We start from the raw sequence: 12626 nt of genomic DNA, 5'->3' as shown, positions 1-12626 counted from the left end.
CATCATTGATTATTAGAGTATACCTCTATCCTCATCTCCCTAAATCACCTTGATCATAGCGACTGCAATCGATAAATCCTGTCCATAGATTCGACAATTCATCTCGAACGACACGGAGGAAGAAACCCAGTCTGCTCAATACCGACTAAAATTATCAAAAAAAGGGAAAATTCAATTCTGAAAGCCTTTAGATAAATTGGATATTATCGATAAAATAGAAAAAAGGATATAGCAAAAATGCCTCCTATCTACGTAAAACCTGAAAATGCGCTCAAGGTGAGTCATGCCCGAACAGCAGAAATTGAAAAGCAATAAAGGTCTTTAGGGACATATAGGGACATTGACTGATTCTGATGGAATCTCAATAGCGTTCAGAAGAGCTTTTGGCTCTTGGTACACCTCAATCTCAGCAACAAGCTTTCGAGAATTTAGTAGAGGTCTTCATGAGGTGAGTGGGAGAATTAGGTCATGGAACAGAAAGCGTCGTTGGAAAATAAAAAGAGGATAAAACGTTGATGTGACCATTTTATTTTCTATAGTAAAAAATTCAAGCACACTCCTGTTGCCATCCTTGAACCTATCGTATTCAAATTCCTTGACCTTTGTGTTGAGATGAATAGAAAAGCTCATGCTAGACAAGCTCTTTTACAATTCAAGAATGCCGTACAAACCACTTCAGTCGCTTCAATCGAAAAAGTTTTGAACCACTTCATTGCTCAAGCCGAAGGTAGACTTTCAGCTGCTGTAGAACAAGCTAAAGCTGAAGTTGCAGCATTACCTGAAAATCCAGTTGTTGATGATGAATTACCACTTCAACCTGCATCTTTACTTTTAGATACATTTACTGAATCTGCTGGTGATAGAGAAAGAATTGAAAGAAGATTAATTGCACCTGCACAAAAATTCTGTTGGGATGCTTATGATATTTCATTAGATATTGCAAAATCAAACGATAGATTAGAAATTATATATCAATCTGTCGCTCATAGAGCTTTCAATTTCTGTAAAATTCATCAGAGAAAATCTGATTTCAGAAGATTATGTGAACAAAGATTAAGAAAAGATTTAACTAATGCAGCAAAATATGGACATCAACAACATGCTATAAATTTATCTGATCCTGAAACCTTAGGTAGATTTTTAGATACAAGATTTTTACAATTGGAAACTGCTGTTGAATTAGAATTATGGCAAGAAGCTTTTAGATCAGTTGAAGATGTTCATGGTTTAGTTGCCGCAGGTAAAAAAGTCGCTAAACCTGCAATGATGGCTAATTATTATGAAAAATTAACTCAAATCTTTAAGGCTGAAGGTGGTAAACAAACTGCTGTTTTCCATGCTGCTGCTTGGTCAAGATATCATCAATATGCCGAAAGAGCTGGTATCCTCAATGATAAAGCCCCCGGTTCAGTCTTACTCTCAGCTCTTGCCGTTCCTCTAGGTGAAGTCGAAACCAAACAAAGATTAATCGCTTTACTCAACCTTCCAAAAATGCCCACAAGAGAATCACTCGTTAAAGAAGCTGCTGCTAAACATCTCAAGAAAGTTCCAGCTGATATCAAACAAATCTACAACATTCTCGAAGTCGATTTCCAACCTACAACAGCTTGCAAAATTCTTGCTCCTCTCATCAGTGGTCTCGCTTCTGAATACCAACCATACCTTCCAGCTCTCAAAGAAGTCGTTCTTTCAAGGCTTGTACAAGAACTTGCCCAAGTTTACGACACTGTCACTCTTTCTCACATCTTGAACCTTGTCAAACCTTTCGATAACACCTCTTGGTCAACCGATATGCCATCCCTCGAGAAATTCCTTATGACCGCTTGTCGAAGAGGTGATATCAACGCTTCAGTCGACCACGTTGCTCAAACCATCACTTTTGTTACATCGACTGCCCAACCAAACAGACTTTCCGATCTCGCTATTGTTCTTTACAACACCATTCAATACCTCAACCCTGCTCCTGTCACTTCTAGAGCTGATGCATTCGCTGCTGCTATTGCACAAGCTGAAGAAGAAAGAAAACAAGTTGCTCACAGAAGACAAATTGTTCAAAAACGAAGAGAATTAATGGAAGAGGCTAACTTGAGAAAACAAAGAGAAGAATCAACTGCATTAGCAGAAAGATTGAAGGCTAAAGCATTAGAAGATGAAAGAAGAGCTAAGGAAGCAGCTAAACAAGCTGAAGTTGATAGATTAAAGAAACAAATGGAGGATGCAAGAAGAGCTGAAGCTGAACAATTAGCTAAACAATTAGCTGATAAAGGAGCATTAAAAGTTGATATTAAAAATATTGAAGATTTAGATTCATCAAAATTAGTTCAATTACAAGTTGAACAATTAGCTAAAGAAAAGAAAGAACATTCAGAAAGATTAAGAATTGTTGGTAAACGTGTAGATCATTTAGAAAGAGCAATGAGAAAAGAAGAAAGACCTTTATTAGTTGAAGATTATGAAAATCAAAAAGTTCAAGATAAAAAAGAACATGAGAAATTAAATAAAGAATCAAAAGAATTAGCTATTCAACAACAAAAATCTTCAATTGAATTAAAATCTAGATTAAGTAGAATGTTAGATGATTATTTAATTGTAAGAGATAATGTTGAAAATCAACGTGAAAAAGAATTCAAATTAGCAAGAGAACAAGCAAGAGCTAAAGTTGACCAAGAAAAGAAAAAATTAAAAGAAAAATTAATTGAGAGAAAGAAAGCTGAAAAAGAACAAAGAGATCAAGAAAGAAGAGAAGCTGAAGAGAGAGAAAGACAAGCTGCTGGTGAGTTTATCTGTCTACCTCAAAATACATATATAATATATCCATGCGTATACGTCGCAAACGAACAAAGCTGATTCATCGTCTCATATTTCCGTTTTACAGAGGAAGCTGAAGCAAGAGAAGCTGAAGAAGCTGCAAGAGCTGAAGAAGAAGCTAAAGCTGCTGCAGAAATTGAAGCTAGAAAAGCTGAAGCTGCTGAAAGAGCTGCACAAGCTAAAGCTGAAAGAGAAGCTCAAAGAGCTAAAGATATGGAATTGATTGCCAAACAAAGAGAAAGAGAAGAAGAAGCTGAAAGAAGAAGAGCTGAAAGATCTTCTGGTGCCGGTGGACTTAGACCATCTGCAGGTGATAGTAAACCTGCTGGAGGTGCTTATAGACCACCTGGTGCTTCTGGTTTAGGTGAAAGATCAACTTCAACCTCTGGTGCATACAGACCACCTGGAGCTTCATCCGGTGAACGAACTGCTTCAGGTGCAGGTAGTTATAGAGCTCCTGGTGCTAGATCAACTCCCGCTGCTGCTGCTGCTCCTTCACCTGCTGCTTCTTCTCCTGCGGCCGCTCCAGCACCTCTCGCAGGTGCTGCACCAAAAGCAGGTGGATGGAGAGAAAGAGCTGCTGCTAAAGAAAATGGTACTGCTTCACCAACTGCTACACCTTCTTCACCTGCCCCTCCAGCTGAAGGTGATGCTAGTGCAAATGCTCCAGCTGCCGAGTCAGGAGGTAAATGGGTACCAAGGAGAGGTAGAGGTGGTGGTGCTTTACCACCATCAGGTGGAAGAACAGCTTCAGGTAGAGGATGGTAATTTATAGAGTAGATTTTTGCCGTAGTTGATTTCTTACTTAATGCATCTTTTTAGAATACATGCAAATTTCGGATATCCTAGTCTACTATGATGATACACATGCATGTGAGAATGGAAACGAATTAATGTATAACTATATAAGCATGAAAAATCAGAAGCGAAAAGCGTAGAAAACGCAACCATATATGAGGACCCCTTTTCGCTCCGCTCTTCATCCTTTCCCTTCACCTTCTCCCTCCCCTGTTCTCGCTCCGGCACTCCATGCCCCCTTCCCCATTCTTCGTACTCTGCCTCTTTTTGTAATGCGAAGATTGTCCATTTATTTCATTGAATACTAATTTTGATTATCTTGCCAACCAACGTGTTCCAAAGCACCCGTTCTATCTGATCTTTCTAAATCTCTCATACTTCTCATGAACCAACCATCTGTTTTATTTCTTATACTTGTATATACTGGTGGTCCAACGTCATCATTTTCATGATGAACATTTCTTTCTTCTTCTTCTGCTTGGTGATTACCCGTAGCTTTGTTGACTAAGTTCGTTAAACCTTTCTTTACAGTTTCGACTGGATCAGAGACTGCTAAAGATTGAGAGGTTTCTGATGCACCTGTATTAGGTCTTGATCCTCTTCTACCATGTGTAGCATTTGCTAAAGTATGTATTTGAGGTGCAATTGTACCGAAATTCTTTTCATATGTAGCTTCTGATCCATCTGAAGATATTAATCCGGGTGATTTGACTGATTGAGCATCTGAATTATATCTAGCATGCGCATGTTGTTGATTAGCTGTGGCTGTGTCAACTATTAATCCTCTAGAAGCCGATTTGCCTCGTCCGTTCCATCGACCTTGTAATTGACCAATGGCGAATGGGTTTCCTGACGGGTCGACTCCCTTTTCACCGGAATCGAAGGCGTCAAGTTCAGCCGCTACATCAGATGGCATAAGTGGGTATACTTTATTGAGATCGATGACTGTATTTTTCGAGAATTCCTGGAATGCTTTGGCACGAAGCAACATTGCTTGAGACTTGGTGAATAGACTGAATGGTGTGTAGACGAAAGGTGCAGGTGGTTTATCGGATTCATGTCGACCAGAAGCAAGTGTAGGAGCTTGTACACCTGAAGCTCGTGATTGTACAGGAGTTAATCTAGCATCTGGTGCTGGAAGAACAACTTCAAGAACCACCATTTGAGCGGGTGCTTTGTCATCGTGATCGGAAGCAGGAATTTCTAAGATTTCAGGTGATAGTCGGGCGATATCAAGTAAAGTTGGCCAACAACGTAAGGCAGTTGTGAGAGCTTCAATAGCTACTGCAATAGCAGCTTGGAATTCGTAAAGTGATTCGTCGATTTGTGAATGGAGAGAAGCTGATCCATCATCCGAATTTTCAGCCCTATTTACAGCTTCATTACATCTTCGTAGCACTTCTCCCATATTGGCATTTGCCAGTTCTCTAACCCAAGCTTTCATAGTTGCGTTTAAGGGGAATCCAACATCTGGTAATCGATAAGCAGGAATTTGATGTCGAGCGAAATTATAAACTAGAACATCTAATCCTTGCATATGAGTACCGGTAGGTCGAACACCGAAAAGACCTAGATATGCACCACCACTTTGTACGACAGGTCTGGTACCTCTCTTGGCGTAAGTTTTACAGGCAGAAAGGAAAACATCCATTTCAGGTTTACTGACACCAAAATGATCGGCCATGGCTTTTGAGAAGAATCGGGTCTCAGCCATTCTGTAACCCCTGGAAGTATAAGAATCGACAGTATCGTTGGATCGAAGTTGATTTTTGTCTGCATTGGGGTTGTCCCAAGCTGAAGGGTGTCCATCACCAATTTCTCTAACCAAGAAAAGCATAACACCTTCAGAGTTGTGCATCTTGAGGGTAATACCATGAATAGATGATTCGTCATCTCCCTTGATACCTGATTTACCTTCTTCAGCTGATTTTTCGGATCTTTCTTCAGGAAGTCTAGTACCAGTGGTGAGTACTCGATCGAACATTGCACCAAGAGATTCAACAGAGAGATCAAGTTGTTGAGCAAGAAGGACCGAAGCTTCTACAAATCGACTCCGGAAAAGTAAAGTTTCCCATGAGGAGTTGACACCTCGATCTATGGCAGGTGGTTGGTATGATTTTCCTTTTTGGCGGTCGATAACATTTTTGAGAACTCTTGGTACAAATGGTGTGACCAAAGCCCAGTTGAAAGAGAGTTGGTAAAGCCATTGGAAGGTGGATTGTCGGGGATCAAGTTCACCCAATACCCTTTGAAGATCAGCATCGGTTTGAATGACTTGCATAGGAATGGTACCATCATTTTTGACTAATAATTTACCGGTCTTGTCGAAAGCAGCACTAGCGATAACGATGTTTCTAGCTTTGTTTCTAATTTGCTGTCTTGTCATTACATCTAATAAAGCGATAGCGAAGCATAAAAGCACAATGACACCACACATGACTGAAATAGCGATAGTGAGTCTAGTACTTTGCCCACCTGCGTTGGCGAGGACCATCGGATCAACTCCCGGTTTATATCGGTATGAAGTTCCACCAAGACCGAGATAGTGCATACTGCGAGAGATATGTTAGTTGATCTGAGAAATTAACTAAGAAAATTCCCCTCAGCTATTTGTGAAAAAGACTTACCCGCAAACTGCAGTAGCCAGAATGAGAGCACAAAGAGCTCGTTTCCACCAAGATTCTTCCCATTGAGCTCGAAGCCTGAAGAAAAGAAATAGTGCTACAATAGCAGCTACAGCGGCGAGAATAAGGGAAAATACGACGGTGACAGCTGTGTAGGTGACTTGCAGTGAGGGAAGTCTGAAGGAGGCGGAATAGTGCATAAGACCGACTACATAGGATGTGAACGATTAGCTATATACAGGGAAAAGGTCCAAGCAACGACGGGATTGGTGCAACGGTTTGCAAAGCAGATAAACTCACTGGTAAGACCTTGGAAAGTGCCTGCAAAGAGTACTCTCCATACATGGAAATCTATTTCTGAACCAATAAGCCAGAAAGAGATGAAGGTAGCTAAAATGGGTACGAAGAGGGATAACGCAGTCATTCCCTTGTCGAACTGTTCATTGGTGTCAGCTATAAAACCTCGGCTGAAAATGAGTATCGAGAGTTGATGATACTCACTTGAATATACCAAACTACATCTGGACTAGCTCTTAACCTAATACTGATCATACTGACAAAGTGCATACCCCAAATTGCACAAGCTGCAAATACTACAGCCGCCAAAGCGAGTAAACCATGATTTCTCCAACCTCTTGACGATGTTCTTCTACCAAGTACCAGTAATGTAGCGTAAGAACCTAAAATTGAGACAATAACCGATGCGACCAATACACCTGGTTGTGGTCGAAGTGGTATAGCAAATTCTTCATAATATTCCGCCAACGCCTGGGGATCTATTAAGATATCAGTTTGAGTATCGCAACTTTTAAAAATCAAAAGAGACTTACCGTTCCAGATAGCTTGAGGTGGTGCCATCTTGATAGAGTAAAATACAGTCTATGCTTCTAGCTGTATGAAAAATAGATATGCTGCTTGTAAGCCCTTCTGCGTTGAACTAAAAGACCCAGAGAAAAATTATACACTCAGTCCACCAGGGACGTTGAGGGAGAAGCGATCAAACCAGGATGACTGAAGGAAGGAGAAGTAGAAGAGGAAAGAAAGAAAGAAAAAGAAGGGAAAGGGTTGTGAGTATAAGTGATGATCTATATTGTTGGAGTATGAGAGGATATTTTGATCACTTGTAGTTGGAATCAGGATCTGTTGAAATGTGAGACTAGTTGTTTTAGATTATAGATTAAAAGAATGAAAAATTCCGCTTGATTCAGATTCTAGAAAAAAGTTGAAGTGAAACTGAGATATAATGAATGTATGTTCTGAATAGGTGGAAAGGTAAAGTCAAAAAGGCAAGACGTTATGGTTTGCTTACAAAGAAAGAGTTTTCGCAATAGGAACTGATTCCAATGGTGTTCAGTAACTGATGAACGCCAATGGTAAATCAGAAATGCGAAAAAATGATTAAGCGACTGTGATGAAGATAGTGTATGATGGCATAAAGGTAGGGTGAACACCTAGATGAGTGTGCAGTGAAGTGAAAACATCCCCTACAAGTTACCATCAAAAAGTAGCATACGCAGAATGATGATGAATATACTGTAATATGAAGTCACATAGTAAACAAGGTAGGAAAAGAGACAAACAGATACACATTCAATGAGGGACTAGTGGGTATGAATTGATGGATAACCTGAAACAGAACTTTGACACACAGACCATTCAGATATACTGATTCCATCTTCCAGTCTAGATATGATACCGTATCTAGCCAGATCGAAGTAAAAGTGATCGAGGTACGAATATGTTTAGGGGAATAGAGATAGCACAGACCAGATGAAACGAGGTTATAGCGATAGAAAGGAGTAATACACACAGAGACAATCGATGACTCATTTCATAAACTAGAACACCGAGCATATATCCAAGCCGAAAAAGGTTCATGATCAAGGGCAAAGCAAGAAGCAAATGTCGTATACTCACTCACGACTAACACCGGTTTTCTGTATGATAATCCACTGTTTTATATCTTCGCCCAGCAAGTTCGAAGCTCAGCTTCTTGGGTTTCGACTGCTTCTAGCTGGTCTTGAGATGATCGATCCTTCAAGGAAGTGAAAGCTGAAAAGGCGTTGATCGTTTGAAGCGACTCTATCTTCTTGCTTGCGACCCAATCGATACGAACTTGGTATTGATCGATTGAAGGAGATGATCAAGATGCAAAACAAGAAATGATGCTCATGCGAAGTATAAGGTAAAGACGTTACCAAATCATACATATGCACCAAATCTTTTTCTCAAGCTAAACCCAAACGCTTTAAGCTATCTCTCCTACTTGTAATTTTTAAAAATGCATGTTTCCGAGAATCCAAAAAGAACCCTCGATCAAAATCGATCTAATTGGTACCTTTTTATCAGGATTTAAGATTATGGAAGAACGTAAAAATGACATTTTTGAAGATGATGTCTTCGGGGAGGAGTTTAAAGGATTTTGACTGTACAGAGATAATTTCTCATCGTTTTGTTTCCGAAGGATTCTTAAGCTCTCACCAGAAATATTTGGGATAAAAGGGTTCATCCCCCTTTTCAGGACAGGTCAATGTCGAGGTCAGGTTCGAAATCTAAAAAAGAAGAATTTCTTCTCCACAGTTGTTCTCGTAAAAACCATCTTGCTCATGTGCAAAGCATGACGAACGAATAAGTCAAATAGGCTCAAACCGACAGTAGTATAGGTCATCATTGATAATTCCAGATCAGCTTGGATTTTCATTTCTTGTGAAGCTTAAAGATCAGTTCTTCCGATACATTTTCGTACGGGTTTCACGCGGATGATTTCATCTTTAAGAAATTTAAGAAGAAACTCAGGACGGAAATCAATATTTTTAAGGTGTGGTAACCAAGCTTTCTTTTCCCCTTGATTACTTTCTAACGCCATAAATCCTCATATGCGCCGTGTAACAGTTCAACTTGGAGAGAAATGGGAAACGAAAGGATACATCTTTTCACCCGTAGTTGCTTTCTCAGGGATCTCGCAAAAAGCTAGATTTACCCGCTACATCCTTCCACAGTTTGACCTAGAATTCTCATTCTCGCAAGTCGGTAGTAGAGTTTCTAATTGTTAAAAAGTAGATAACGTGAGAGCTTATCAGCTGCCTTGTTTCCGTGCACGGATTAGACCATGGTGATTAGCATCTCCGAGAATTAGAAGAATCAGAAGGATATTGGACGCCTCATGACGCACTAAACCTTCGATGATCACATTTAAGCTATAGATTTCTCATTCTCTAATGTTCAATTTTCGCCAGCATGAAACTCAAAGGCGTATTTAAGCTTGTGAAGGTACAAGGTTAGGTACTTCTGGAATTCGGTCGTCATTAGGCGTCCCCTTTTCTCACTGTTCCGAATTCTACCACTGCATTCATATCTGTTCATACATCGTGGGATTGAGATCTCTGACAAGCAACGAAAGGACCTTAATGCAAAACACCAGTCTTACCAGGCTCACTCAGTGTCCGGTAAGCTGTTCTGCTGTATGAATGGTAAAAGAAGGTAGATGACTCTCTTCACCACGCTTCGAACTGCAAAACCTACTCCGTGGACCTGTACCTGTTCGCCTTTCTCCTATTTGTCATATATACACCGTAAACCGGACACATTCTATTATCAGAAATTGAGAGATCGAAACGCGATACCTCCTTTGTCACCATGATTTCAGAACGCGTCGCGGGATTGCAGATAAGCTGTCTTTAAGAAACTCGCTAGACACTTGATCCCGACGTTAATCGATTCATACCAGCACATCTCTTGAGCGAAAGGACACGAGTTCATTTCTTTCACCTACACAACTTGCCAATATAGTACATATCGATGGCGATAAAACTCAACACACATATGTCCACTCACACGCTCATTCTGCGTTTGGTATATACAAAATGATATATCATGATTCGGTTTTGCGACCGAGGTGCTCGCTTTCCCACGGATGCCAATCGTTTAATTACGTAAACAAGTTGGAATAATGCGTCATCAATAATTTGGTGGAAGATCGCCGGCGATATCATGTCCGAACAGAACAACAAAGACACTTCGTCAATATCTCAAGAACATCAATATCACCCCATGATATCCTGCTTTATCGACCCAAATTGCGATCAACAAGTACCTAGATATCGTATCAGATTAAGATCATCGATCACAAGGACCGACGATATCAGCGGGAGATATCGCACTATAGCAAATTTATACAATTAATATCATCTTAACGCATCAACTTATACTCCACCTGAATTGGCTATTTAGATATTTGATACTATGCCTGGTCCAGCCCCATTCTGGCTTTGTCATGAGGTCAGTATCTGCTCAAGTCTTACTCCAAAGAATAAAGGAAGGTGGAACTTTGGAGAAATTCCGAGCCGAGACCTTTACGACTGATAACAACACCCTTGCTAATGATATGTGTCGTTCTCAGTGCGGTGCACAGATGCGACCTGTAATTGTCAACGGAGTATCGCATTGTGCTTCATGTAATGGGGAGTTTATTGAAATAGTAAGTTCATCCTGGCTTTTAACACATTGCTTGCTTATATTGCCGAGAGGGTATTAATGGATTTGTCATTCAGCTTGATCCAGAAGTCAATCCTGATCCCTTCCATGAACTCCCTCCGGCACCACCAACTCGACCTAGTACAGAGTCTTCACCTTCAGTCCGGCAAACTCCTCAACCACCTACACGTCAGACTCATCCAGGAGAAGGTGGTCAATCGTTTTTATCCAGCTTATTCGGAAATATTTTAGGTGCAGCAGCTGAACATGGTGAGGGTTCTCATGCCCCTTCAGCAGGGCCAAATAGCGGTACATCAAATAGAGCAACTAGCCCTAGTGGCAATGGGAATGCTGCTGGCGGCTCAGGTGGAAGTTCGAGGACGTTTTCATTCAATTTTCCCGGGGGAGGAAGGGGTCAAGTGATGTTTGGTAGCTTTAATGGCGGGAGTGGTATGGGAATGGGAATGGGTCCTTTCGGTCCTACAGGACAAGGCAGAACAACAGGGGGTATGGACTTTGAAAGGTCAGCTTCATATTGTTGTGTTTGTGCGATCTGCGTGCTGCAAAAACGAAAGCTGATACTCGTATGTCACGTAGTCTTTTCCCTCAAGGTTTCGGTCCTCCAAGGAATGGTCAAGGCGGAGGTCAGGCTGGTCAACCTCATCCTCTAGGTCCTGGTGATCCAATGGACGGAGGTGAATTGGTAAGCTTAGCTGGATTTAGCTGCTTGTGATAATTTTTGTCGTATATCCTTGAAGCTAACGATTCCTGATAGCTTCGTGCATTGATGGCGGTAATGGGAGAAGAAGGACAGATGGGTCAAGGGATGTTCTTTGGCCCAGGCGGGGCAAGGGGAAATTTTGGAGATTACGCGACTTCAGAGCGTGAGTCAATTAGCCCGAGCATTGCTTTGAGATTAAGCTGACCGGGCTTGGTCATTCTTAGAGGGTTTCAACGATATCTTAGAAAGGTTGATGCAAGCGGCCGGACCCCAGGGACCTTTACCCGCTTCTGATATCGTGATACAGGGTTTGCCCAGGTTCAAATTCGATGACGAGAAGAAATTAGGTGATTCAGCTTTCTTTCTCAAAGAGTTGGGCAACGGCTGATTATCTACAAATAGCTCAAAGTACATATAAAGATTGTCCAGTGTGCAAAGACGATTTTGCTCTGGGAGATGAGGTAGTAAGGATACCCTGCGCGTAAGTGCCAAAGCGATACTAGCAAACATGGAATTGACTGACTTGAGAATATTAGGCATATCTTCCATCCTGATTGCTTAGTGCCATGGTTGAAGCAGAACGGTTCTTGTCCAGTCTGGTAAGTTTTGTCAATATCGCCTCAAATTTCCGTGCAATATTGATCGTTCGATGCACCAATCAGTCGATTCTCGCTCGTTCCCGACGAAGAAAACCGAAATCGTGCTTCTCAAACAGCGACTGGTCAAACATCATCAAATTCTCAGAATAATGACAACTCCACACAGGAAGCTGGTCAATCTACCATGACAAATATTCTGAATCGATTATTCGGCCAAGCTGGTGGAGCGACAAGCAACCCCACCTCCCCTACAGGAAATGAACCAAATCACTTTCCATTTGGAACAGCTGGAGAAGCTGCTCAGTCATCAACTCCTCAAGCATCCACACCCGCCGCAGACCATACATCAACCTCCGCAGATGCTCAACCTGAACAATCTCACCCAGCTCCAGCGCCAGGTAACACTGATCCGCCCTCGCCCATAATACCAGCATCTGGCCAGCCTTCGTTGTCTACTGCTATTCCCGAAGATTACAGGGCAAGACATAGGGAAAGAGAAAGGCAAAGACAGCAAGAACAGGATAATCATGAGTGAGTCGTTAGATCTTTCGTCAGCGCTTCACGTGAACTAACTAATATGGGAATACTAGGGTTGATCACTTC

At 41.3% G+C, this 12626-nt stretch overlaps 3 protein-coding genes across 3 annotated transcripts; 2 read left to right on the top strand and 1 right to left on the bottom strand.

The window, feature by feature from the left end:
* Positions 1-237: 237 nt before the first annotated feature.
* On the top strand, positions 238-3576 carry L201_005614 (uncharacterized protein; the record flags this gene model as incomplete). The annotated part of the gene is made up of 5 exons (XM_066221344.1): positions 238-276; positions 369-448; positions 540-2773; positions 2876-3091; positions 3245-3576. The coding sequence occupies 5 exons, from the start codon at positions 238-240 to the stop codon at positions 3574-3576; spliced, it is 2901 nt and encodes a 966-aa protein (XP_066077441.1).
* A 334-nt stretch (positions 3577-3910) lies between these two features.
* Positions 3911-7088, bottom strand: L201_005613 (uncharacterized protein; the record flags this gene model as incomplete). Its single annotated transcript, XM_066221343.1, has 5 exons — positions 3911-6158; positions 6234-6438; positions 6531-6666; positions 6732-7006; positions 7061-7088. The coding sequence occupies 5 exons, from the start codon at positions 7086-7088 to the stop codon at positions 3911-3913; spliced, it is 2892 nt and encodes a 963-aa protein (XP_066077440.1).
* Positions 7089-10472: 3384 nt separating this feature from the next.
* L201_005612 (uncharacterized protein) lies at positions 10473-12558 on the top strand (the record flags this gene model as incomplete). Its single annotated transcript, XM_066221342.1, has 9 exons — positions 10473-10508; positions 10630-10707; positions 10781-11226; positions 11301-11406; positions 11479-11587; positions 11649-11771; positions 11827-11905; positions 11961-12023; positions 12087-12558. The coding sequence occupies 9 exons, from the start codon at positions 10473-10475 to the stop codon at positions 12556-12558; spliced, it is 1512 nt and encodes a 503-aa protein (XP_066077439.1).
* Between the last annotated feature and the right edge of the window lie 68 nt (positions 12559-12626).

The sequence above is a fragment of the Kwoniella dendrophila genome, chromosome 7 (genome assembly GCF_036810415.1).
Source record: "Kwoniella dendrophila CBS 6074 chromosome 7, complete sequence".
Classification (NCBI taxonomy): Eukaryota; Fungi; Basidiomycota; class Tremellomycetes; order Tremellales; family Cryptococcaceae; genus Kwoniella; species Kwoniella dendrophila.
The sequence above is the reverse complement of the archived record's forward strand: the minus strand, read 5'-3'. Positions and strand labels throughout refer to the sequence as shown.